Below are 25,907 nucleotides of genomic sequence, written 5' to 3'. Positions count from 1 at the left end.
CCTTTCGGCTCAGGAATGAAATTTGCCCCAAGAGTCTTACGTTCCCACCTGCAAAATCTATTGACCAACGCAGGTACAACAACCCTTCTCCCCCCATTGCAATTTACGGGACAGCATTGCGCAGAGGTCTCTGTTCAGCCAAGTCCAAGTCAACAAAACCTCTCCGACTGGCTGTGTGAGGAGGCAAACATCCGGGGGCAAAGGGCCCTTCGAAGGCTCCAGCGTGGTGAGCGGCTGTTCAGAAAGCGATCCATGGCCGTGGGCTGGGGAGGGGAGGGGAAGGACAGCAGGGAAATGATTGCCCAGAGGTATTTTTCCTGCCAAGAGGGAGAGAAGGCAGAAGCTGCGCGCCTGCAGATGATCACAGGAGGCAGCGATGGTCCAAAGAGGACGGGACAAACCCATGAAGGTGGCTAGCAATGGGGACTTAGCCAGGATGACTCTGCTCTGCCTCCACAACCAGGGCTCTCATGCCCAGTTCCTGTTTGCTGGTTTCCCACAGGCTTGAAGCTGACCCAGAAACTCCAGCGGGTGCAGAATGCCGCAGCGAGACTCCTAACGGGGTCCTTGCCGTGGGATCACATTCATCCAGTGCTTTACCAACTGCACTGGCTCCTGGTGGAGTACAGGGTCTGGTTTAAGGTGCTGGTTTTGACCTTTAAAGCCCTATATGGCCTAGGACCCTCGTACCTATGGGACTGCCTCTCCTAGTATGCCCCGCAGAGGACCTTAAGGTCCACAAATAACAGCACTTTGGTGGTCCTGAGCCTCAAGGAGGTTAGATTGGTTTCAAATAGGGCCAGGGCCTTTTCAGCACTGGCCCCGACGTGGTGGAACACTCTGTCCCAAGAGACTAGGGCCCTGCGGGACTTGACATCTTTCCGCAGGGCCTGCAAGACAGAACTGTTCTGCCTGGCCTTTGGTTTGGACTCAGTCTGACCCTTATGTTGCCCTCCCCTTATGGTTTTGATCTATGGGCTACTTTTAAAATGAGGCTGCATTTTAAACTGGGTTTTTTTCCTCCCTCTTCCTTCTGTTTTTACTGTGATTTTATTTTATTGGTGTTAGCCGCCCTGAGCCCAGCTCTGGATGGGGAGGGCGGGGTATAAATAAAATTGATGATGATGATGATGATGATCTGGTCAACCACTGTGAGAACAGGAACCTGGACTTGATGGGTCCTTGATCTGATCCAGCAATTTCTTCTCGTGAGCACAGCTGACCGATTTGTTGGTGGCTGGCAGAACACACAACACCCTTCCTCCCCACTCCAAGGCAACGACGTCAGCCAAGTAATTAAGTCAGAGAGGACTCTGCAGATCTTAGTCAATGAATGTTGACTGCTTTGGCTGACAGACTCATATATTAAAATGTGAAGCAGCAAGAAGGAAGGGGGGAACCTCAGATGTCACAGCAGGCGCCATCTGAGAAGCGACTGCTGTGTTGCGGTGGAAGGAAGGCAGAACAGCCTCTTCCAAGATGATGCCTCTTGCATGGAAGCTTTTGAAATTGGCTTCCTTTCCTCAGCTGCCTGGCTTATCACTGGCACAGATAAAAAACTGATGCAAATTGTTGGGAAATCAATTGCCCCATAAAATGTTGCAGCCCTGTTGTTTTGCAGTTCGGTCCCTCCTAGCGCCATCTGACTCAACGCCACAATTCCTTGCAAGAGACCTTCTTGAACTCCTCCACTGTAACTTTTACCCGCAATGTTTTGTTTTCATTTATTTCATAAAAATTTATACACCACTTGGTTGCAAACAAAAGGGGGGAAAAACTCAATATGGTTAACAAAAAGATAAAACAAGGAAATCAAGGGAAAACATTTTAAAACATACAAAAAGTTAAAATACTGAAACCTGGTTAAAATCCACATCAGTTTTCTAAGCATCTGGGCAGTTTTTTTTTAGCAGGTGCCAGAAATAATACAGTGAGGGTGCCTGCTTGGCATCAACAGGCAGGGAGTTCCAAAGATTTCCAAGACTGTTTTGTAATCTTTGGAGGGGAACAGTCTGCCATTTCCAGGCATGGCTTGCTCAAGCTGGCCTGGGGCAGATCGTTAGTCTTTCCCAGCAATGAAATTCTGTTGTCACACTGACTAGCCCAAGGCAACCCTCCTTAAGAGGAGGCGCTCTGTGCCGCTGTGACAAACACTCCACCCACTCTGACTGCAGAAAGGCATCCTTAATAACTACACAGCCCTGCAAGCCAGGCCAGAGGTTTTTTTCTGGAGCTTGATTTCAAGTAACTAAGTGTTTCTTTTCCACCCTCTGCCTCTCAAACGAGCCCCCTTTCCCCACAATGGGCTTCACAACACCAAAAAATAAAAAACACTCAATTGTCAGAATAAAACAGCACATGAAAAACAAACCAATAAAAGCAAATCCACGTGCAGGTAAAGGTGATAGGCAGCCACTGCGGTGTAGTGCTGGACCAGGACCTGGGTTCAAATCCTCCCACTGGGTGTGACTCTGGGGGCCAATTGCTGCCTCTCAGCCAAACTATAACTCACAGAGTTGTTGTGGGGTAAAACGGGGAGCAGGAGTGCTAGAAGAGGCAGGCTATAAGGAGGACTGGAAACCTTTTGTTGAATAGTTAAAGCATGACTGTAGACATGTAAAAACACAGGTAGGATTTGAATGAAGAACATCGGCAAAATATTTGTTGGAGAATATTGTGGAGTAGGTAGGACACAGAATGACCATAATACGCAGAAATTTTAGAAAACACGTGAAAACCACGGAGGGGGTGGAGGGGAAGTCAAATCTGAAACAAACATGATTTGGGAAAATACGTATCAAATTTGTAAACTTTCTGAAACCTAAAAAACCCCAAAGCAAAATGGGGAGCAGGAGAGCTATGTGCACAATCTTGACTTCCTTGGGAGGAGAAGGCAGCCTATACAGTCGTACCTTGGTTCTTGAACGCCTTGGTACTCGTATGTTTTGGCTCCCGAACACCGCAAACAGTGACTGTTCTGGTTTTCTAACATTTTTTGGAAGCCGAACGTCCGACGTGGCTTCTGATTGAGCGTAGGAAGCTCCTGCAGCCAATCGGAAGCCGTGCCTTGGTTTTCGAACGGTTCCGGGAGTCGAACAGATTCCCGGAACGGATTGAGTTTGAGAACCAAGGTACCACTGTAAATGAAGTAGAGCAAAAGTGGGAAGAGGGAACCCGGAGGGTCAGGAAACGCCGCACTTACCACCTGGCTGATGTCGTACCCCCAGGGCAAGAAGAGAACCCCCGTGTTGTACTTCTCCCAGTGGGAGAGGATGAAGGAGAACAGGACCACCCACAGGAGGATGTAGAGGACGAAGACGCTGACGCCATTGGGCCCCCGGCCGAAGGTGGAGTAGACCGTCACCACGAAGAACATGCAGGCCCAGCTGTCCAGGCCGTGGTCAAAGAGCTCTCCCAGAGGGGTGCTGGACTGCGTGCGCCGGGCCTGCTTGCCATCCACGCCATCTGGAGTGGGGATAAGGAAAGGAGGGGGGTCAGAGGCACGGGTCAACTCCCTGCAGCCCCAGTGGCTGGCTGGGAGGAGAGGCACAAGCCCCAAAGCCAGAGCTTGTGTTAAAGAATCTGTATTTATCTGTCGGAGGGCCACAGATCAGGGGTAGGGTGTCTGCCTTGCAAGACCTTTAAGATCGCTTCCTGTGCTCCTAAACAGAATCAGGACTCGGTGGATAAACCGCTAACGGGATTTCTCTTACGGCCATGTTCTGGGAGGGCTTAGGAGGCGCGAACGTGAACGCTTGGTACAAGAGAGGGTGGCACGATGCCCTTACGGAGAAACTGACCCACAAATTGAGACGGGCAAGGGGAACAAAGCACAAAGAGACCTTTGTTGGAGAACGGTGGGGATTTCTTTCATTCACAAGCACTCCAGAAAACCAAAGCCTAGTCCCAAAGATTTATAGTAGCTTGTGGATCGGTTAATAAGAATATATTTAACACATATATACTGTTGTAAGCTGCGGTGTTCATGGATGCAGGTTTTCATAATGAATCTTTTGTTGGGGGGGGGTTAATTGGGGGAAAATATAAAAGGGGAAAATATTTTTTTTAAAAAGCATCACTTAAAGAGTCAGGGAAGATGAACCCCTGGCCACCTCTGCCTGAGCAGAGGCTTCTTTCAAGGTGTGCTTTTAAAAGCAGCTTCAGTACAAAGGGCAAAGCAGAGTCCTCTTGCAAGCACCCATTGTTAGAGCAGGGCCATGAATACCGTGGTGATGGAAGGGGCTTCCTGCATGCAAGTCGTTTGGCCCCTACAACTGCTGAGACCACTGTTGCAAATACCCCCTTCTACCGCCTCTTAAAGGTAAAAGGACCCCTGACCATTAGGTCCAGTTGTGGCCGACTCTGGGGTTGCGGTGCTCATCTCACTTTATTGGCCAAGGGAGCCGGCGTACATGTGGCCAGCATGACTAAGCCGCTTCTGGCGAACCAGAGCAGCGCACGGAAATGCCGTTTACCTTCCCGCCGGAGAGGTACCTATTTATCTACTTGCACTTTGACGTGCTTTCGAACTGCTAGGTTGGCAGGAGCAGGGACCGAGCAATGGGAGCTCACCCGTCGTGGGGATTCGAACCGCCAACCTTCTGATCGGCAAGTCCTAGGCTCTGTGGTTTAACCCACAGCGCCACCCGCGTCCCTTTCTACCGTCCACAGACACAAAGACACAGTAAAGAATCAGCTTTTACCTAGCGTGTAAGCCATGAAATTGAGGAGGCCCACCATGACCCACACTTTGTTCGGAACGTGCTGCTGATCGGGTGCTGTGGAAAGAAAACCATTTTGAGCGTCAACACAACCTCTAGGGACATGTTTGCTGCACAATCATTACTGTTATTATAACCATTACTGTTATTATTATATATTATGCTGCCCTTCATCTGAAGACCCAGACCCTCAGATCTTTTTTGGGGGGGCAGACTATATTTTTTGGGGGGGGGGAATGAACGGATTCCTATGCTCCACAAATAATCCAGAGATGCATTTTAAATAAAAGGACACATTCTACTCATGTAAAAACTCATGTAAAAACACGCTGGATTGGGCCAGATCCGGCTCAATTGCCTTCTAAATCTTGTCCGCGGATGGTATGGGAATCAGTGTGTTTTTACATGAGTAGAATGTGTGCTTTTATTTAAAATGCATCTCTGGGTTATTTGTGGGGCTTAGGAATTCGTTCATATTTCCCCCCCAAAATATAGTCCGGCCCCCCACAAGGTCTGAGGGACAGTGAACCCGCCCCCTGCTGAAAAAGTTTGCTGACGCCTGGCATAAGACATACAGGAAGGGGCATGATCCCTGCCCAAGACTGAAGAGGCATCAGAAATGAAGGTCAGGACAATAAACAGGTTAACTGGAAACATGAAGAGTTTGGATTTGAGATGCTGCAAGGCCTATCCAGGACAATTTACTGGGACGATTCACTGAGATGTAACTGTGAAGGACGACAAGGAGGAGGCCACACAAGCAGCAGCAGCAGGAACAGGAGCAGCCAGAAGATGGGACTTATATTTGTTTTATTTATTTATAATAATATTTGTATCCCGTTGTAGAGCAGAAAATAATATATCAAAGCAGTTTGCAGCAATAAAACCATTAACACCTTGCAACAAGAGGTTTAAAACAGACGCCAATTAACCACTGCCGAAGGATGTCTTCTTAATTGCCCGCATCGTCCTGGCTATTAAGTTTGGGGAAGGGTTTAAATGTTGCAACAGAAGGCACTCGCTGAATCTCTAGCAGCGTTAAAGGTCGTTGTTGTCAATCGAGCCTCACCAACTTGTGGGATGACCAATGATGCTCAGAGGCCAAAGAACAGGTGACACTTCCAGGAAGGGAACAGGACCACAACACTCCTGGTAGGGTTTCGACAGAGAGATCAAGGCCATCAGATAACTGGTGATCATCACCTCTGCAAACTGACAACTCCCTGCTCATTTCAGCCAAGGGCAGAGTCCTGGAGCTTATCACCCAGGTTGTAAAGAGGTTTGCCACCAACGCCTTCTCCCAGCTGTCAGGTTTCCAAGGCTGGAAGGCAACTCCCAAGGCACAGGGTACCACCCTGGCATTCCCAGCCAATCTGGGTAGAATCCTAGAGCTGTAGAGTCAAAGGGACCCAAAAGGACATCTAGCCCAACCCCCTGCAATGACGGGAGCTAGGACTATGGCAGCAGTTCAAGGCAGCCTCTCCCAACTTGGTGCCCCCTCATAAGAACAGCTTTCTGGATCTGGTCAACGGCTCATCCAGTCCAGTGCCCGGTTCTCACACTGACCGAACAGGGAAACCTGCAAGCAGGATTTGAGCGCAAGAGCAGTAGCCGTTCCTAAGGTACCCAGCAGTGTTGGCCGCCTTTAAAGGTAAAGGGACCCCTGACCATTAGGTCCCGTTGCGGATGACTCTGGGGTTGTGGCGCTCATCTCTCTTTACTGGCTGAGGGAGCCGGTGTACAGCTTCCGGGTCATGTGGCCAGAATGACTAAGCCGCTTCTGGCAAACCAGAGCAGCGCACAGAAACACCGTTTACCTTCCTGCCGGAGTGGTACCTATTTATCTATTTGCACTTTGACGTGCTTTCGAACTGCTAGGTTGGCAGGAGCAGGGACAGAGCAACGGGAGCTCACCCCCGTGACGGGGATTTGAATCACTGACATTCTGATCGGCAAGTCCTAGGCTCTGTGGTTTAACCCACAGCGCCACTCGCATCCCTTGGCCACCTTTAGGCACACACAATACTCTGCTCCCCTTTAGATGTGGGGAGTGATGAGACAGTCATGGGCCGTCCCCCCGTCCCCCCCCCCCCCCGCAGTCCAGAACTGACGTTTGAGTGTGTCACCGTAGACACAAGGAAGTCAAGATGTCATCAATGCGCAGAGACAGAGTGAAGAACATGCGCCATCTCAGCTCGTATCACTTTCATGCCTGTAAATGTGTATAGAGCTTTTGCTGTTCCTGTTTAAAGAAAAACTGTCTTACCAGATGCATAAAAGTCAGGGTCACAGTATGCCATGAGGAAGAAGTTGAAGACAAGGAGCAGGAAGCCACTAAACGTTATCAAGTTTGGGGCCAGCCACATGGGGAAAATCTGTGAGGAAGCAGCAAAAACACATGCAGAAAACCCACATTAATTGATCAGCCATGTACAGTCGAGCCCCCTCCGTGACGTTTAGGTAGGAGGAGAAAGAGACTCTCCTTGAGAGTTAGGGTGACGTTTGTCTTTCTTGCTTATCCTTCGTGCGGCAACACAAAAAGGAATTCAGGCCATGAGTGTAGCTTGTGCATCTCCGGACAATTAAGCCCCCTCAAAGAGGAGGAGAAGCAGCTCCTGAATGAGTCACAGACCAGAACAGGCAAGGGGCCGCGCCAGCCAGAAAGGGGACTGGCAACTTCTCCACTGACAGGGATGCCAACAGGTCTACTTCAAGCACAGAAAGCGCACTCGACAGGGCATGGAGGGAGGCAGGAGGGCCAACTCACCTTGACAACCGTGTTCCAGAAGGGATGCATGATGTACAGGGAGAGAGGGTTGTTGTCCACAGCACTGTACTGTGAAGGAAACAGAGAGGAGAGAGAGGTTAGGCTGGAGATTTTCTAACCCAGCAAGAGCTACAGAGAAATACCTAAATCCGTATTTCTGTCATGCCTTTATCAGGCCAACCAAAATGGCACAAAGGTCGCCAGCAAGCTTTTGAGTTCTCCAAAACAATCACATCAGGCTGGAGCAGCCGTTTCCGAACTTTTTTGAGCAACCGAACTCACCCCCAGTGCACCCTGTCCTATAGGAGGTCTTATTCAGGATAGGGGTTTGCACAACACCCCGAGGAAGGCAATAACCCGATGAAAACCCATCCAGGAACAATTAGCTGCACACTTATTCGAAATCCAATTTAAACTATTTAATTAAATCAACAAAATGGATGAAATTTAATAAAGAACAAAGATTGTGAGAGCGAGGGTTATTGTTTTTGCTTCCTTGTTTATATCGTCAAATGCCCTGTGGTCCTCAGGCGAAGGGTGGAATAGGAATTTTATAAATAATAAAAATAACTTGATGTAGTGACATCAGGTTTTAAGAGTCTGATACGTCTTTTATAGCTCCATTCCCCCCTCCCTGCATCTTAGCACCCCCCCCAGGTAATCCCACTGCCCCCCCCAAAGGGATGGGTGGGAGATACGGCCCGTTTTGCGAACCACTGGGCTAGATGGTAAGCAAAGCAAGGGGGGGGGGACAGAGGGAAAACACGGTAGGTGGCAACGCCACGTCTGCTCCTGGTCTGAGTTTCTAGGCAGGATGCAGCTGGAGGGAACAGGCTGTCAAATGAGGCACTCTTGGATCTATGCAGGGATCAGGCTGTTCCCAAGACGTACTGGGGAAAGCAAGCATTACGATGGCAGACTCCCCACTCCTAGGGAACTGGCCTGATCAAGCAGGCTCTTATGATCTTATAGTGAGAAATGCACACCAAACACCAGCTTTCCCAACCTGGTGCTCTCAAACGACAACTCCCAACAGCCCAGGCCAACACAGCCAAGCTGGTTGGAGCTGATGGGAGCCGTATTCCAAAAGAACGGGAGGGCACCAGGTTAGAGAAAGCTGGGATAAAGCATGGAGGAGAGGGCAATTCTTCCATTGCGGTGGTTCAGGGTGCCAAGGGCATGCGCCCAACAGCTTGGCAGAGGTTGCTTTTGGGAGAGAGTTCTGGTTCAACCTGCTTCCACAGGCCAGAAGCTCAGCCACATACAACTGCACGCTTGTTGTTGTTGTTTAGTCGTGTCCGACTCTTCGTGACCCCATGGACCAACCGCACGTTAGAAGTCTCCTAAACACACCAAATGAGAGCTGGACCATCAAGAAGGCTGATCACCGAAGAATTGATGCTTTTGAATTCTGGTGCTGGAGGAGACTCTTGAGAGTCCCATGACTGCAAGAAGATCAAACCGATCCATTCTGAAGGAAATCAGCCCTGAGTGCTCCCTGGAAGGACAGATCCTGGAGCTGAGGCTCCAAGACTTTGGCCACCTCCTGAGAAGAGAAGACTCCCTGGAAAAGACCCCGATGTTGGGAAAGATGGAGGGCAGAAGGAGAAGGGGACGACAGAGGACGAGATGGCGGGACAGTGTTCTCGAAGCTACCAGCATGAGTTTGACCAAACTGCGGGAGGCAGTGGAAGACAGGAGTGCCTGGCGTGCTCTGGTCCAGGGGGTCACCAAGAGGCGGACACGACTAAATGACTAAACAATAACAACAAACACACCAAGGTGCTGCAATAATCCCACCCGAGTTATTATTCCAGATGATGGAGCTTCCCTCCATATATGCTTCCAACTGCCCTCCCTCTCAAACGTCATGTCCAGCCCCAGAAGCGCTTGAGAAATGGGCAACGTCAGTCAGAAGGTCAGTTTTGCTGTGCAATAGCCGCCTGCTTCAGGCCAGCAGGGCAAGTGACGCCTGCTACGCCCCTGGGTCTCTTGAGTGGCATCCGGCCAGCCTCCCTGGCACCTGATTCACCAGCTCCGTTCCGTCTCCAAGGACGGAACTACCAAGCGATTTAGGAAGTAATGAGATTTCAGTTAATGGCAGGGGGGTACTTGGCAGATTTGTTCAAATCCCATTATCTCTATCCTTCTTGCGGAAGTCGGGAAAGGCTGCTCCTGAGCATTTGGAGTAAGTGGAAGAGATCCCTCAAGCCGAATGCTTTGCTTTGCCTGCACTGTAGCAAACCCAGTATTTTGGCCCTGCAGGAAGGGCTGTAAACATTGTGCCTTGAGCTATGGCAGACAAGCAGCAGCAGCACCAGAACACCAGAAGGCAACCTGTCAAACATTTAGCATCCCGTCTGCAAAGCCAAAAGGTTTTGCTCTTGTTGGCTTCATACCTCCTGATAAGCAAAGCTCTCTCCCAAATCTATTCTTTTCTGCAGGTAAAGGAAGGCGGGATGAGGACCTCCTTTGCCAACTGACTGCTTTTGCCTACAACTCCCATAGCAAGAAAGTTGCCGTCAAAAGCAGGTTGGCAAAGGCTGGGTTAGGGTCTTAAAGCTGTTTGTATACCCAGGTATTCAGCACCACCAGCAAACTCAGTGCTTGGGAGTTTATTTTGTTGGTTATTACTTACTAACTCTATTTATTTATAGTCCACCTTTTTCTTCACAGAGCTAAAAGTGGATTACATGGTTCTCTCTTCATTTAACCCGTACGACAACCCTGTGAGGCAGTTTGGGCTGGGTGACCAGCCCAAGATGCTGTTACTGGTCTTTTGGGACCAGCAGCTTCTCCTATCTGCTGAAAGGCCGCTGTAGAGTGGCTTTGGAGGCCCGGCCAGATGGGTGGGGTGGCAGCCACTGTTGTGACAGTGAGCGATGCATTCCTTGGTTGCTGGATCTGCAACGGTTTGTATCCTGCATGGTTTGTATCCTGGCAGCATCAGGAGCGAGAGAGGAGGGGAAACCCAACCAGGATATCCAAATCTACAGTACTCAGCAATTTGCTTCATACGTGTAATTTAAAGAGGTCACAGAATTCTGCTTGCTTTAGAGAAGAACGTGGGTTATAGTGGTGTTGGGTTTGAGTTTTGAGTACCACTGCCGCCAGTGCTTACACACAAACAAGCCCTGCCACAGATCAGTCAACCTTAATATTTGTAATTTTGGACAGCACCAAGGACTAGATGAAGATAATAATCCCATTCATTCTTCCCTTGACAGCTCCTGCTGAGATGCAGCCCCAGACCATTCATTTCTCAATTGTTTGGCTTTTAAGCACCAGAGAGTCAGATTACTATTATGGGAAGTGCTGAATAGGAGGCGGAGGAAGAAAAGAAGGCTGGGTGATCTGGGACAGAGCAATACTAGAGGGAAGGCTGGCTTGATGGCGCAATCTTCACACCAGAAGATAATCAAGATCAATCTTCAAACCTGAAGGCAATCAAGATCAAGTTTCAATTTAATCATCTAGGAGGACTCCTTCTAGAATAACCCTAAACTCATCTTACAAAGCCAAACAATCAGGTCACTTATTATTTTGCAAGTGGTTGGTGCAAAGAGTTAGTTAGTGCATGACGACGACTCCTAACCTGAGCCTTCAGCCCAGGTCTCAGTGAAGGAACCTCCTTGTCTTTCCTCCTGCAGATACGCAAGGCTGACACCTCAATGCACTTTGCAGCTTGAGGCTGCCTTCGGCATGGGTCATTTGAAGCGGTGGCCACTTCACTCTCCCCAATGACAGCCCCAGAGATATACAAGGTAAACTTTGAGGCTGAGAGGTGGTGTTTGGCCCATGGTAAGCTTCATGGCTGAGGGGTGTTATAATTTTCTTAGGGTGCAGACACATAGCAGACACACACTCCACAGACAACCAATCCTTTGCCCTTCAAAATTTAGGAAATATTCCCTGAGAAAATTAAACTTCATTTGAATATTTGGGATGAGGAAACCCAAAACCATCTCTGTTCATCTTGGAAAACCTTTCCCAATAGCTCTTTCACTTACAAATCCTTCCAGTTGGTCTGGCAAATTTCTGTTAACAGCAAACCAGACCTGCCAAATGAGCATCTTTTGTGTATCAATAGGTATTTACCATTTCAAAGGAATGGCCCAGACTAGCCAGGAAACCAGGCCAGAAAACTCATATCCATGCCAAATCACACAGCATTCCTTTGTCTTACATATATTGCCCTTTTTCCGAGCTCAGAAGCTAGGGAAGGTATCATCCATAGCCTTGTACAGTTGTACCTTGGTTCTTAAATTTAATCTGTTCCGGGAGTCCGTCTGACTCCCGAAACAGTTCGAAAACCAAGGTGCGGCTTCCAATTGGCTGCAGGAGTTTCCTGCAGCCAACCAGAAGCTGCGGAAGACGTTTGGCTCCCAAAAATTGTTCACAAACCGGAACACTCACTTCCGGGTTTGCGACGTTCGGGAGCCGATTTGTTCGAACACTAAGCCGTTCGACAACCAAGGTACCACTCTGCTGTGTTGGAACTCATCATTTCAGAGTCAAGGGGCCATGCTAACTCCGGTTTCTGGCTGGAAACTAAGGCAGACCTGGTGGACAGAAGGTTCCAGTTTGGTGGAAGAACTTCCAGCCTACAAAAACTAACACCACAATAAACTAGTTCATCTCCATCGCAGCCAAGTCGCTCATTTTCTCTAGAAGCACCACTGATTAGGTATGGTCCTGTGCTGCGGTTTGAAAACAACACACTTCAATTAGAGACGTAAACCCAGAGTTTCTGCTTCTCCTTCAGAAAACAGTAGCATGGTGCTACTTTAAACTGTCTAGATGCCAGCCTTGCCTAACCTGGTGTTCAGGACTACGACTCCCATCAGTCCCAGCCGGCAGGTCTACGATGGTCGAGGCTGATGGGAGTTGTAGTCCAAAATGTCTGGAGGGCACCAGTTTGGATAAGGCTGGCACAGACAGTTTCCAGAGAAATGGACTTTCAATGCAGGGACATTTTCTGGCAAAGAGGGGTGGGGAGGAGGAGGTGGCAGCTGGCTGGCATGGTCTGATGTTCACCTGGCAGGAGGGAAGGTATTTGGGACACAATTACTGGTGTAATCTTTAGCCTGGATATCACGTAGCCTCGGGTCCCATTACAGAAGCACCTGCTCTGGTTTCAGAGCCCAGCCGCTGCCAAGAGAACACAAGATACCTGCAACTCCAGCCTACAGAGAAAGCACCTGAGAACGGCCCTCCGTTCCTTCCCATGAAGTTTATTTCGCGTGTTGGTATGAACATAAATGTCTAAAACATCATAAAAGAGCATGATTTACTTTTCTCATCAATGAACGTTCTCCAATTCTGAACAAATTACACACCAGTCTTCTTGTGTATAATTTGTTAATTCTGACGTTGTTTTCGTAAGAAATTATTTCCCAAGCATGGAGCCTGCTTTTCCCAGAGCTGCTGCGCACTATGTTGATGTCTTCATCCAGCTATTCACGCCAACCCCAAGAACCTGCTCCTGGACCATCAGCACTGCTTCAAATCCCACAAGTGTGCATAGGCAACTCCCCATTTGAGCAAGACTGGCATGCGTGCACCAATTTCGGCACTGCAAGGGGGCGGGGGTGGAGCAGGGCGGGATTGGTGCCTCAGAACGCAACCCCTGTGAAAACGGGGAGTTGCCTATTGGTGAAATTTAGATTTCTTTGCCTCGACGTGCATAACTTTGCACTTGTTTACACTAAATTTGCTGCCCCATTTACTCACTTTGGAGAGGTCCTTTTGGAACTTTTCCTTTTTTCCCTTTAAGAACCCTGAACCATTTCACATCATCCGTGATCTTAGCCACCTCGCGACTCACCCCCAGCATAGGAGAGTCCACAGCAACTCAGAAGAATAAATAATTACATCACAGAGGTATGGTTCGTTAAAAGTCAATGAAAAATCATGCCAATCTCCTCTCTTCTTTATAAAAGTGTTGGTTAAAAGGTAAAGGTAAAGGGATCCCTGACCATTAGGTCCAGTCGTGGTCGATTCTGGGGTTGCGGTGCTCATCTCGCTTTACTGGCCGAGGGAGCCAGCGTACAGCTTCCGGGTCATGTGGCCAGCATGACTAAGCCGCTTCTGGAGAACCAGAGCAGCGCACAGAAACGCCGTTTACCTTCCTGCCAGAGCGGTATCTATTTATCTACTTGCACTTTGGCATGCTTTCGAACTGCTAGGTTGGGAGGAGCAGGGACCGAGCAACGGGATTCAAACCACTGACCTTCTGATCAGCAAGTCCTAGGCTCTGTGGTTTAACCCACAGCGCCACCCGTGTCCCAGTAAAAGGGTTGGTTACAAAACAGCAAATATAAAAATCCAAGTCTATTTTACTGGGGGCGTGGGGTGGGATTATATTCTGCAGAAAAACCACAAATATTTCACAGTAAATGCAGACCTTTGCTGTTTCAATGCAATTTCAAGTAAGCCTTATGCAGTCTCCCAAAGTGCAGCTTTGAGCTGAGCTTCAAACTGTTTTATTCTGTCTCTGTAATAGGGCATTGTTCTTACCGTTGTTTTCTTTTGCTTTAATTAATTTGTATTTAAAAATACTGAGGAATTGATTTTGCAAGCCTCTGAGAGAATTTTTATTGATGGGCAGCCATATAAAGCAAAGCACAGCAAATAGCATTTCCACAGCCAAGCGACAGAAACTGCCTTTTGATGAGGCCTCCTCCCAGCTATCATCTCTTTGCAGAATTATGAGCGCGGCAGAGCTTCAAGGCTCAAGTGCCAGGAGACTGTGTCTCTCGCTCAAGCCTGCCCTGCAATAATGCCCCTCCTAATTAGCCACGTTCAATTACTAAGCGCATCGCAAATCAGCCAGAAGCAACATTTTCTTTAGCCGGAAGACAGCAAAACCAAACCTCTCTCGGTCAGGATAAAAACACAAGTCTGTCGGTAGGTATACGCAACCCTTTCAAAGGACTCATGTTTCCAGAAGCATCTCAGGGCCAAATGGAAGGTTAATTTGAGCCTGGGATGATGTCTGAATTCAAAAACACGGTAACAGATACTCCTCTCCTCCTTCTAGACCAGGCTTCCCCATCCTGCGGCCCTCCAGATGTTTTTGGCCTACAACTCCCATGATCCCTAGCTAGCAGGACCAGTGGTCAGGGATGATGGGAATTGTAGTCTCAAAACATCTGGAGGGCCGAGGTTGAGGAAGCCTGTTCTAGAGGCTATGGCAGGAGTAGGCAAACTAAGGCCCGGGAGCCGGATCCACACCAATCGCTTTCTCAATCCGGCCCGCGGACAGTCCAGGAATCAGTGTGTTTTTACATGAGTAGAATGTGTCCTTTTATTTAAAATGCATCTCTGGGTTATTTGTGGGGCATAGGAATTCGTTCATTTTTCCCCTTCAAAATATAGTCCGGCCCCCCACAAGCTCTGAGGGACAGTGGACCAGCCCCCTGCTGAAAAAGTTTGCTGACCCCTGGGCTATGGCATCACATAGGCAAAAGCTAACCTACGAGCTAAACCAGGGGTCGGCAACCTGTGGCCTATGGGCCACAAACGGCCCATGTGGGGTCATTTAAATGGCCCATGAGCCGCCTCTGAACTGAGCTGCCTGCTCGGCGAGTCTCCGCACACCATCATGGACAGTGGCCATGGATAGACTTACACTCCTCTTTTAAAACCATCTAGGTTTCTGGCTTTCAGCATCACCTGCACAAGTGAGTTCCACAGTTTAGCTCTGTCCTTCATCTGAAGATCACAGGGCAGTTTACAACATAAAAGCACAAAATTCATAACGTAATAGCAAAAAAACCAACAGCCTAGTATCAAAACTATCAACCCACCCTCCAAGCTCTGAGCTAGAAAGGGGTACCCATGAGGGGGATGCTAAACTATGAAACATTTTGCATTTGATAGTAGGTCTGGATTGTGGCAGATGTGCACTACCCTTATTAGGGATCTGTTCCTGTAAAAATAATTAGACTATTTGCGACTAACGACTAAACAACATTTGCAAGAGTGACACCTTTACTTTGTGCCCCTCGTGTATCTGGAGTTTAAGAGAGGACCACTGCAAACAGCCCAAAACAAGTTCCCACTGGCTCCAGTCTTTCTTTTTCCAACACAGAACTGAAACTGCTCCAGGTCTGGCCTTCATTCTAAACCTGCTTGGAACTATATTAATACACGCAACCCTTCTATAGCTGCTGGCAAACAATGCACATTGGCTAGGATGCAGGATTTCCAAGAAACTCCGCATTTCCAAGGCAGGTTTCTTGTCCCTTTGGATGGAAACCTGGGACTGAAATGTGTGTGTGGCCTGATGAAGTTTCAGAAGCCAGAGGTTGCTGAATTATACAATTTCAAGGAGCCAGGGTGCTCCAAAGAGGAGGGAGACAGTCTTGTGCAGGAGGAGGAATTATGGGGTGCAAAGCTTGCTGTGCAAGATCCACAGCTAATGTCATTTGTTCTGCCTGCTGCATCCCCACATCCAGCCCATCTTTGCACAGCCAGACGCCACTCTCTGGCCTCCCCAGGTACAACTAGGTTCAGCTCTGCCCCATAACCTCATCAGGCATCACTGGCTTTTGCCTGCAGAACATGTGTCTGACTCTTCATGACTTCACGGACCAGAGCACGCCAGGCCCTCCTGTCTTCCACTGCCTCCCACAGTTTGGTCAAACTCATGCTGGTCGCTTCAAGAACACAGTCCCACCATCTCATCCTCTGTCATCCCCTTCTCCTTGTGCCCTCCATCTTCCCCAGCATCAGGGTCTTTTCCAGGGAGTCTTCTCTTCTCATGAGGTGGCCAAAGTCTTGGAGTCTCAGCTTCAGGATCTGTCCTTCCAGTGAGCACTCAGGGCTGAATTCCTTCAGAATGGAGAGGTTTGATCTTCTTGCAGTCCATGGGACTCTCAAGAGTCTCCTCCAGCACCAGAATTCAATTTGCTTGCACAGAGGCAACCCACACCTGATGCAATGCAACTGACCCATGTGAAAGAGGGAGCCTCCTCTTCCCTAGGGGAGAAATTGCTGGATTCCCTTTCTTCCCAAAGGCAGCCAGATGGGGAGAAGACGGTACTTGCCTGCAAGGCCCTGCTCAAAGCCCTGTGGCGTTTTTCTCTGGGGCTGCAGCACATGATGCTGGCCTCCTAACATGTCAGCAAGAGGCGGCAGCGGCTGCCAAGTGGCAAGCTCGAGGGAAAGCCATTCCCAGCTCTCCGTCCTTTGTGCGCATTGCAGAAGCACACCAAAGGCTTCAGACTGCCTGAGCCGCAAGACTTTAATCATTCCGCTTGGATCCCAGAGGAGGAGGGCAGGCAGAGCAGTCAACGCCGCTGAAATGCAGATTCTGGACTGAGCCAATCCCCTCCATTCAAAGCTCTGCCTGGGAAATGGCTTCAATTGTGGCTCCATTTAGATTCACACTCCAGAGTCACCTTGGTTCAACCTTGCTCACTATTGTGCAAAAATGTAGATGGTCCTAATAAAAGGTGTGCCATATCACTGCGGCTACCTGTCATTTTTGTTTCTCCTCTTTTTCGGAGACCTGCAAAAATAGGTTTGCTCTGCTGGATCTTTCAGAAAGAGGCCCTTTTTGCTGGCCCGTATCAGGGATGAAACCTGCTGCTCTTTATTTGCCGTCTGTCAGACAGTTTTACCGTATTTTTCGCTCTATAACACACACTCGACCATAACACACACGTAGTTTTTAGAGGAGGAAAATCCGTAGGCATGCCACCCGTAGGCATTCCCTCCATAACACGCACAGACATTTCCCCTTACTTTTTAGGAGGAAAAAAGTGAGTGTTATGGTGCAAAAAATACGGTAGATTTCACTGCTTGTCATTTTTTAATGGATTGCACTTTGCTTTCCAACTGTTTGAAATGCTTTCTAAATCAGCATAAAAAACATGCTAAATAAAAATTAATTTAGCCTTGAAAGCCAAGGTTTGAGTCTTCACAATCCTCCTTTTCCACTGAGTGCTGTTGCGTTCATGCCCTGCTTATGGTCTTCTTCTCAGTCACTGTGGGAAGCAGGAAGACTAGACAGGCCTTTGGTTTGATCCAGCTGCACAAGGTTCTTCTTAGGATCAAGGCTTTTGACAAGGCAAAAGCAAAGATTTCTTTCCAGGACTGCAGAGAGCAAAGGAATGGTGTCTACATGGGCTGCTTTCCCTGTGTTGAAGCTCTAGGTATGTCAGGAACAGCCAAGGTGGTCCGAACCTTGCCCCAGGTAGGAGAAGACCACAAACTGATTTCATTACAGGCCTCTGTGTGAGAAAACTTAAGTAGTAGTTCTGTACAACCTCTTGAGAATTGCCAGGCTGCTGCTACTCATCCTTCAAGCCATACTGATAGAACCATAGAATTGTAGAGTTGGAAGGGACCCCATATCTCAGTTTCTGAGATATGGTAGCTAGGAACTAAATGGCACCTTAAACCCCGGTTATGGGCACAACAATGGAATGTCTAGGCGTAAAAGAAGTAAAAGTAAAATAGCTGCAAACAGAAAACCTCTGAAGTAGATTTCTCCATATAATCCTTGCCCCCCCCCCAAAAAAAAACACCTCCACTGAGAGGTCATACCTTTAACCATTTCAGGTTATTTCTTTCATATGGAAGCCATTGACAAATTACATTGCCACATCTCTTTCTCTCACACACACACAGGGGTGGGGAGGGGGAGGAAGGGAATAAATGAGAATATTTTTATTGGATGTGGCAAGCTCTCTGTGGCCATGATCCAAGGAGCCACTTCAGGCACACTTAAGGGTTTGAACATGCCCAGCAGGACTTGCCATACCATGAAGTGCTTTTGCGTTCTCTCTCCTAAGGCGGGTATACCACCATTGCATATCCACTCAAAATGACTGAGAGCACTTGTCTGCCTTACGGAAGTGTTTTAAGGATTACAGAAATAACCTGAAGTGCGCCACAGAAATGCCAAGCGTTCATCCTGAAATAGACGGGAGAGCTTGCATCCCAGCTCACCCTTGTCTGAAGGATGCTGCGTCTAGGCAGCCTGCCTGAACTTTCACGCAACGCAGATAGAGGATCACTCAACTGGGAGCCTTGACAAGTCCTACCAGCTCTTCAGAGCTTCCGTGATACAATTCTTTGCCAGCATTCCCATATCCTTAGTGTTTTCTAAGAATGCTCTGAGTCAGAGCCACTGATCCTGCAAGCCGGTGTCAACGCAAACTGGTCTGCCACAAATATGGACTGAAAGGCTCCTTGGTTATACTTCTACTTTGGCGATCCCTTCTTTCCGAGTAAAACTGTCTTCCATAAACACGGTTTTAAAAGTGAGTCCATAAGTGACTGCGGAGGCCAATTCTGGATCCACATGTCCTTCCACAGTGGGGACATTGGTTTCCGGGCAGGAGTTGATCACGGTGTGGATTTGCCAAGTGTGCCTTCCTCTTAGCACGTTTCTCCCTTGCGTCCTGAGTTCATTAAGTGGATGGCTGTACCACTCTGCTCGCTGAAGCAGTTTAGCACCATGCAATGTGAATCTGCTGGCCAGGACCCAACCATTCATTTTTTTTGAGGGGGAGGCAAGCACCAGCTTGCTACATGGAGCCTGTCCCACATGCATATCAGGCTCCCATCCCATATATACAACGGGTGGTATTCAACTAAGGTTTACTCAGAATGCACCCACTGAAATTAATGTAGAATCACATCACGCTGTAGAGTTGGAAGGAACCATGAGGGTCACAGTACAGGAATTGTTTTCGCCCTGAATGTGGGGCCCGAACCCACAACCCTGAGGTTAAGAGCCTCATGCTCTGCCGTCTGAGCTATCTGGGAAGGCCCTCGCTAGATGCATTGTCAGTGGGTTTACACCAGGCACAGGCAAACTGGCCCTCCAGATGTTTGGGACAACAATTCCCATCATCCCTGACCACTGGTCCTGGTATATGCCAAGTAAAACCTAGAGCTGAATGCTGACCATAGTCATGAGCCAAGAAAGAACATCTTTCATTTTAATTCTGAAATGACATTTCCTATATTTCTGAAATGACACCTTGGCCAATACTGGGGGCTTCTTTTTCTTACCATGCCCTCAAGCCCAATAATCTTTATTGAACATAAAATGGAGATGAGTTCTTCGAAGCTTGCTACCTACTTTGTAGCTTTGTTTTTTTTTTGGGGGGGGATATTGTTTTTTTTATTAAATTTTACAAAATATAGAAAAAAATACAAAGACAAGGACAAGAAGAAAATAAAAACACAAAATACATACTACAAAATACAACAATACACACATTAAGCATAAAAATACAAAAATACGTACATTAGAAACTAATAGTAAAAAGAAAAAGCACATATAAGAAAAACACAAAAATTCCTTCTTTCTTAATTTTAGATCTTAAATTCACATATTCTCCTGACTTCCTCGCGTCCCCCGTCCTTGTATCCCTTTTCAAAGTTGGTTCAGCAAATTCATAGCCCATTAATTTATCTGTTGTTGGTTTAATCTTAGATTTTATCTTGTTACTAGAACCCCCGCAATTCATTTCAATGTCATCAACATTCAGAAATTTTACAATATTTCTGCAAATAGATTTTAAATTTCCCCCAATCTTCTTCCACTGACTCTTCTCCCTGGTCTCAGATTCTGCCAGTCATCTCTGCCATCTCCATGTAGTCTATTAGTTGCATCTGCCAGTCTTCCAAGGTGGGTGGATCTTGTGTCTTCCAACCTACTTTGTAGCTTTGAGCTGGTCCTCCTCAGGGAACATTATCCTGTTGATGGTTTAATTTGTTTTTATCCCAGTGGACCAACACATCTCGGAGTGAGCAGAGGAGAGGATACCGGGGGCAACATGAACTCAGTCAACCCACAGTTGCAAGGAGGCAGCTTGACTGGTCTGGATACTGCCCAAGAAAGTATTTATATCTTACTGAGTATGACTACTAGCAACCTGGAGGAACTTGAGTTTCATGTATCAGATGCTTGGTGGGCCCTGAGTTGACCACACCAGGAGTCATAGAATCATAGAGTTGGAATAGACCACAAGGGCCATCGAGTCCAACCCCCTGCCAAGCAGGAAACACCATCAGAGCACTCCTGACATATGGTTGTCAAGCCTCTGCTTAAAGACCTCCAAAGAAGGAGTCACATGCTCCCAAGGCGTTTCATAGTATGTTATTGTGCTTGCAGAGTTTTAGATGGCACACAGAGCCAAAATAATCACAAACCCCTCAAAAATAATGCCCTTCCCCCAGAACCCTTTAATTTTTTTAAAAAAATACCCCTTCATCCTTCCAACTGGGAATAATAATAATAATAATAATAATAATAATAATAATTTATACCACGCCCATCTGGGCGGATTCCAACAAAGTATTAAAATACAACAACCTATTAAACATTAAAAGCTTCCCTGAACAGGGCTGCCTTTAGATGTCTTCTAAAAGTCTGGTAGTTGTTCTTCTCTTTGACATCTGGTGGGAGAGTGTTCCATAGGGCGGGCGCCACCACCAAGCAGGCCCTCTGCCTGGTTCCCTGTAACTTGGCTTCTCTCAGTGAGGGAACCGCCAGAAGGCCCTCGGAGCTGGACCTCAGTGTCCGGGCAGAACGATGGGGGTGGAGATGCTCTTTCAGGTATACCGGGCCGAGACCGTTTAGGGCTTTCAAGGTCAACACCAACACTTTGAATTGTGCTCGGAAACGTACTGGGAGCCAATGTTGGTCTTTCAAGATTGGTGTTATGTGGTCTTGGCGGCCGCTCCCAGTCACCAGTCTGGCTGCTGCATTCTGGATTAGTTGTAGTTTCCGGGTCACCTTCAAAGGTAGCCCCACGTAAAGCGCATTGCAGTAGTCCAAGTGGGAGATAACTAGAGCATGCACCACTCTGGTGAGACAGTTGGTGGGCAGGTAGGGTCTCAGCCTATTTACCAGATGGAGCTGGTAAACAGCTGCCCTGGACACACAATTGACCTGCGCCTCCATGGACAGCTGTGAGTCCAAAATGACCCCCAGGCTGCGCACCTGGTCCTTCAGGGGCACAGTTACCCCATTCAGGACCAAGGAGTCCTCCACACCTGTCCGCCCCTTGTCCCCCCAAAACAGTACTTCTGTCTTGTCAGGATGCAACCTCAATCTGTTAGCCGCCATCCATCCTCTAACCGCCTCCAGGCACTCACACAGGACCTTCACCACCTTCACTGGTTCTGATTTGAAAGAGAGGTAGAGCTGGGTGTCATCCGCATATTGATGAACACCCAACCCAAACCCCCAGGACACAAAATGAAGCAACCACATCATAAAGAGCAATGCTTATGAATACTAGTTGCTGGAAACCACAGTGGGTGTGGGGCATCAAGAATGTTCTTGTGTTCAGGTCCTGCTGAATGCAAGAAGAGCATCTGCTGGATCAGGCCAGTGGTGCACCCAGATGCCCATTACGGGAAACCTGCAAGCAGATCATATCTACCACTCCCCTCTTTTCGATCAGCTTATGTTTCTAAGCTGTTTTCAAAAATTACGTTGCAGAGAATGTGCTGCAAAAACCTAACCGGTCCAAGTGTCATTGGCAGGTAGCCACCAGCCAAACACGTCCAACTGCCTTTCCCACATCCTCAGGCCTCAACCATCGAAAGACAGCCAACAGCACCGGGTCAAATAACACCCAGGACACCTCCACTAATGGAACTGCACTAAACGTGGTGTGTGTGTGTGGTTTGGGAGCTGCACGGGCAGGGGAAAAACAATGCTGTCCAGGGTTGTAAAGACTGCGGGGAGAATAATTGGGTGCACTCTTCCCACCTTGGATCAAATCTATGCTTCCAGGTGCCATAAGAAAGCTAGAGAGATAGCGCAGGATAGTGCGCACCATGGAAATGATCTCTTTCAGCTACTGCCTTCTGGAAGAAGGTACAGGGTTATAAAGACTAGGACCAGCCGCCTGAGAAACAGTTTCTACCCAAATGCGATTTTGGTTTTAAACGCAGTGTAAGCTAGTCTCTATGGGAGTATATTGTATTTACCATATTTTTCACTCTATAGGACGCACTTTTTCCCCTCCAAAAATGAAGGGGAAATGTGTGTACATCCTATTGAGCGAATGCAGGCTCCCACTCTCCAGGCTTCAGGAAGCTATCCGCAAGCCTTCTGAGCGCGGCGGGAGTTCCCGCCAGGCTCCGAAGGCTTGCGGATAGCAGCCTGCAGCCCGAAGCCCGGGGAGTGCAGCGCTGCGCACCCCGGGCTTCGGGCAGCCATCCGTAACTAGAGGCGCTGCATCTGCACATGCACATGGCATGCAGAGCGCTTCTGCGCATGCGGCAAAAGCCGGAAGTATACACTTCCAGGTTTGCCGTGGATGTAACCCAAAGATTCTGTGACCAGGAGGTTATGCAACATGCGGTACCACTGTGTTCATATTTATTTCCAACTGTATTTTTATTGCTTCCTTCATTTCTTAGATTGTAATTATGAGGTTAGAATTTGAACTCAACGGAACTTAAATTTTAACAGAATAGACTGCAATATATAATCACGTCAACGGCTACAGTCGTCTTCACATCCCACACGGCAACTCTGAAAGAAGCACCAGCCACATCAGATGGAAAATCTCCCAGCCCAGAGTCCTCTGAAATACATCTGGATCCATCAGCCATCGGATCCAGACCATCCTAACAAGTCCCCTCACCCCTTGCAGAGGAAAAAGGCTGCTGTTAGCCTAAACCTTGACACTGCTCTGACAATGACAAAGGACTGCGTGTTAAAATTCTCCGCTTTCCAACACCCTTCCCTCTTCCCTGCCTGAGAAAAAGCAGATCAATATTGTGTCCTGCCACGTGCGCCAGGCCGATAACGTATTGGGACAGCGCCACGGTTGTCACGGCAACCACAAAGTGGGCCACCCTGTTCCCTGGGACAGCAGTTCAGTGGCGCTCAGTGCCACATCCAAGACAATCTCCTTCTGCTCAGGCAGAGAGAAACCAATGGGCAGAGGAGCGCGAAGGACACTCAGAACTCCCAGCCTCTTCTCAGAGCCCAACACAAGGGGCAGACACTCAGAGAGCTGGCCGCCTCCTGGAAAAGAGGCAGGAGGGGTTGTTTTAGTTAAATAAATTGTTTCAATTGTTATTAAGGAAATGGTTATTTTTCTCCAATAAAGTACAGCAGAAAGGTTGTCTAAATATAAACAATAATTTCAGAATTATCTGTCTATGTATTTCTAATGGTATAACCAAATCAGTAATTTTTGATATAACTGTAAAAACTACTCTGAAAATTTATGACTCCAAAAACAAAACCTTCATCTGGTTGTAAATATTAAGATTATACCAGCAAGGTTGAACCTTTCTGCAAAAAAATGAATTTAATCAAGTCTTACTGACTAGTGATTTAAATTGTGATTTAAATCGATTTCATTTAAATCAAATCCATCCTGCTTGGGGGCTTCGTACAAGTTTGGGTTCTGGCAGGTTGCAGCAAAATCTAAACTAAAATCACCTTGGCAACAGCATCCTTTGATTCACGTCAGAGGACCTGATGGAGGCAGGAGCTGCGATGCCTGACTGTTAAAATTTAATCTCCGTTTTGTCAGCCACTGAAACAAAACAAATATTTGAAGTTCCTACGTGGAAATCATTCAGTTTCCACGATGATCAAAGGTATTTCCCTGAGCAAACTGCAGCGAAGCAGAGCAGGAGACCTTGAACAGCTCCTGGCTCATCTCTCGACCCGGAGGAAAGGACTGCACATGCAAGCTGAGGAGGACGCCAGTTTTGTTGAACTCCTGTATTACCTGCTCCTTTCTGCATCCACGCACACACAGCAGTTCTAGCAGCCCCCCAACGTCACTGAGGTCCAGCTTCCTCAGGAGATGCCCCAAATTGTTTCCCAACCTAAAGGTGAACTGATGATGGAGCAAGCATGGCGTGTCAAGTTTGAGATTTTTATGCGGGTAAACTGTGGCTCTCCTCCCCTCCTCAGCCACGAACTCACCAGGTGACCTTAAGACAGGTCAGCAAGAAAACAGGTCCCTCCTGCAAGGAAGCTACAAATACAAAAAATGACACAATTGCAATGTGCTGCACGCGGAAATAGCAAGCACAGCGCAATTACAGGGAAATAGTCAAGCTAAGCAGCTACCCGGAGCTTCTCAGAAGAGCAGCTTATACCAGGGGTGAGCCAAAACTCTCCTCGCTATTTGTGGGCCGCAAGTGGGGGAGGAATTTGACCAAACACTCTGCAGGGGTCCTCTGCAAACATTTTAACATTTGCTCACCAGTTGCTTTAACTATATAGTTAAAGCTCTGGTTTTCCCAGTAGTGATGTATGGAAGTGAGCGCTGGACCATAAAGAAGGCTGATCGCTGAAGAATGGATGCTTTTGAATTCTGGTGCTGGAGGAGACTCTTGAGAGTCCCATGGACTGCAAGAAGATCCAACCTCTCCATTCTGAAGGAAATCAGCCCTGAGTGCTCACTGGAAGGACAGATCCTGAAGCTGAGGCTCCAAGACTTTGGCCACCTCATGAGAAGAGAAGACTCCCTGGGAAAGACCCTGATGTTGGGAAAGATGGAGGGCACAAGGAGAAGGGGACGATGGAGGACGAGATGGTGGGACAGTGTTCTCGAAGCTACCAGCATGAGTTTGACTAAACTGCGGGAGGCAGTGGAAGACAGGAGTGCCTGGCGTGCTCTGGTCCAGGGGGTCACGAAGAGTCGGACACGACAAAATGACTAAACAACAACAAAACAACACCAGTTGCTCCATCTCCTTGATCATTTTGCTTCCCCTTTTCGGAGCCTTTCCCAGGTCTTTAATGTCTTTGTTTGAGGTGAGGAGACCAGAACAGTACACAGTACTTATCATCCCCGTCCAATTTGGTTTCAGAGTGGCATTCCCCTTGTCCAGGCATAGGTAAACTCGGTCCTCCAGATGTTTCGGGACTACAACTCCCATCATACCTAGCTAACAGGACCAGTGGTCAGGGATGATGGGAGTTGTAGTCCCAAAAACATCTGGAAGGCCGAATTTGCCTATGCCTGCCCTTGTCCCTCTCTAATGAAATGTCCTTATTGCTTTTGCTTTTTCAAGTTTGCTGGAGGGAGAATGATGGAGATGGAGGCTTCCTGCCTGCCTTCCCAGCACAACGGGGCCCACCCAGGATCCTTCGCTGCCTGCCTTTCGGCGGGCAACAAAGACAGCTTTATCCCAGCATGCAGTTAACCAACTTGAACTATGCATGCTTAATGACACTACAGACCATTTTATTGTTCCACAGTCTGCTTGTTGTGCACTTATTGTTCCTGCTCTGTTTGAGAAACCTTCCTGGGCGCATGTATTCAATGAAAGGCAGGACAGAGCAAACACTGTGGCTAGACAGTAATAAATAAGAGGCAGCAAGCTGCCTACCGACAGAAGGAAGAGGCAGGATATTAGTGTACAAAATCAATTCCGGAAACCGGTACTATTCTGTTCAA

The 25,907-nt window shown here is 48.0% G+C and overlaps 1 protein-coding gene across 2 annotated transcripts in view; it reads right to left on the bottom strand.

Moving 5' to 3' along the window:
* SELENOI (selenoprotein I) overlaps nucleotides 1-25,907 on the bottom strand; it is a 53,956-nt gene that overhangs the window by 14,498 nt on the left and 13,551 nt on the right. For both annotated transcript variants that reach the window (XM_081188733.1, XM_081188732.1), the window contains exons 2-5: nucleotides 7,489-7,557; nucleotides 6,988-7,096; nucleotides 4,704-4,778; nucleotides 3,203-3,465 (exon numbers count right to left, since the gene is read on the bottom strand). In XM_081188733.1, coding sequence (XP_081044859.1) covers nucleotides 3,203-3,465; nucleotides 4,704-4,778; nucleotides 6,988-7,096; nucleotides 7,489-7,557 — 516 coding nt within the window. The remainder of the gene's footprint in view (nucleotides 1-3,202; nucleotides 3,466-4,703; nucleotides 4,779-6,987; nucleotides 7,097-7,488; nucleotides 7,558-25,907) is intronic.

This window comes from Podarcis bocagei (genome assembly GCF_964188305.1).
Source record: "Podarcis bocagei genome assembly, chromosome: 3".
In the NCBI taxonomy this organism is placed as follows: domain Eukaryota; kingdom Metazoa; phylum Chordata; class Lepidosauria; order Squamata; family Lacertidae; genus Podarcis; species Podarcis bocagei.
This window is presented reverse-complemented; position numbering and strand designations above follow the sequence as displayed.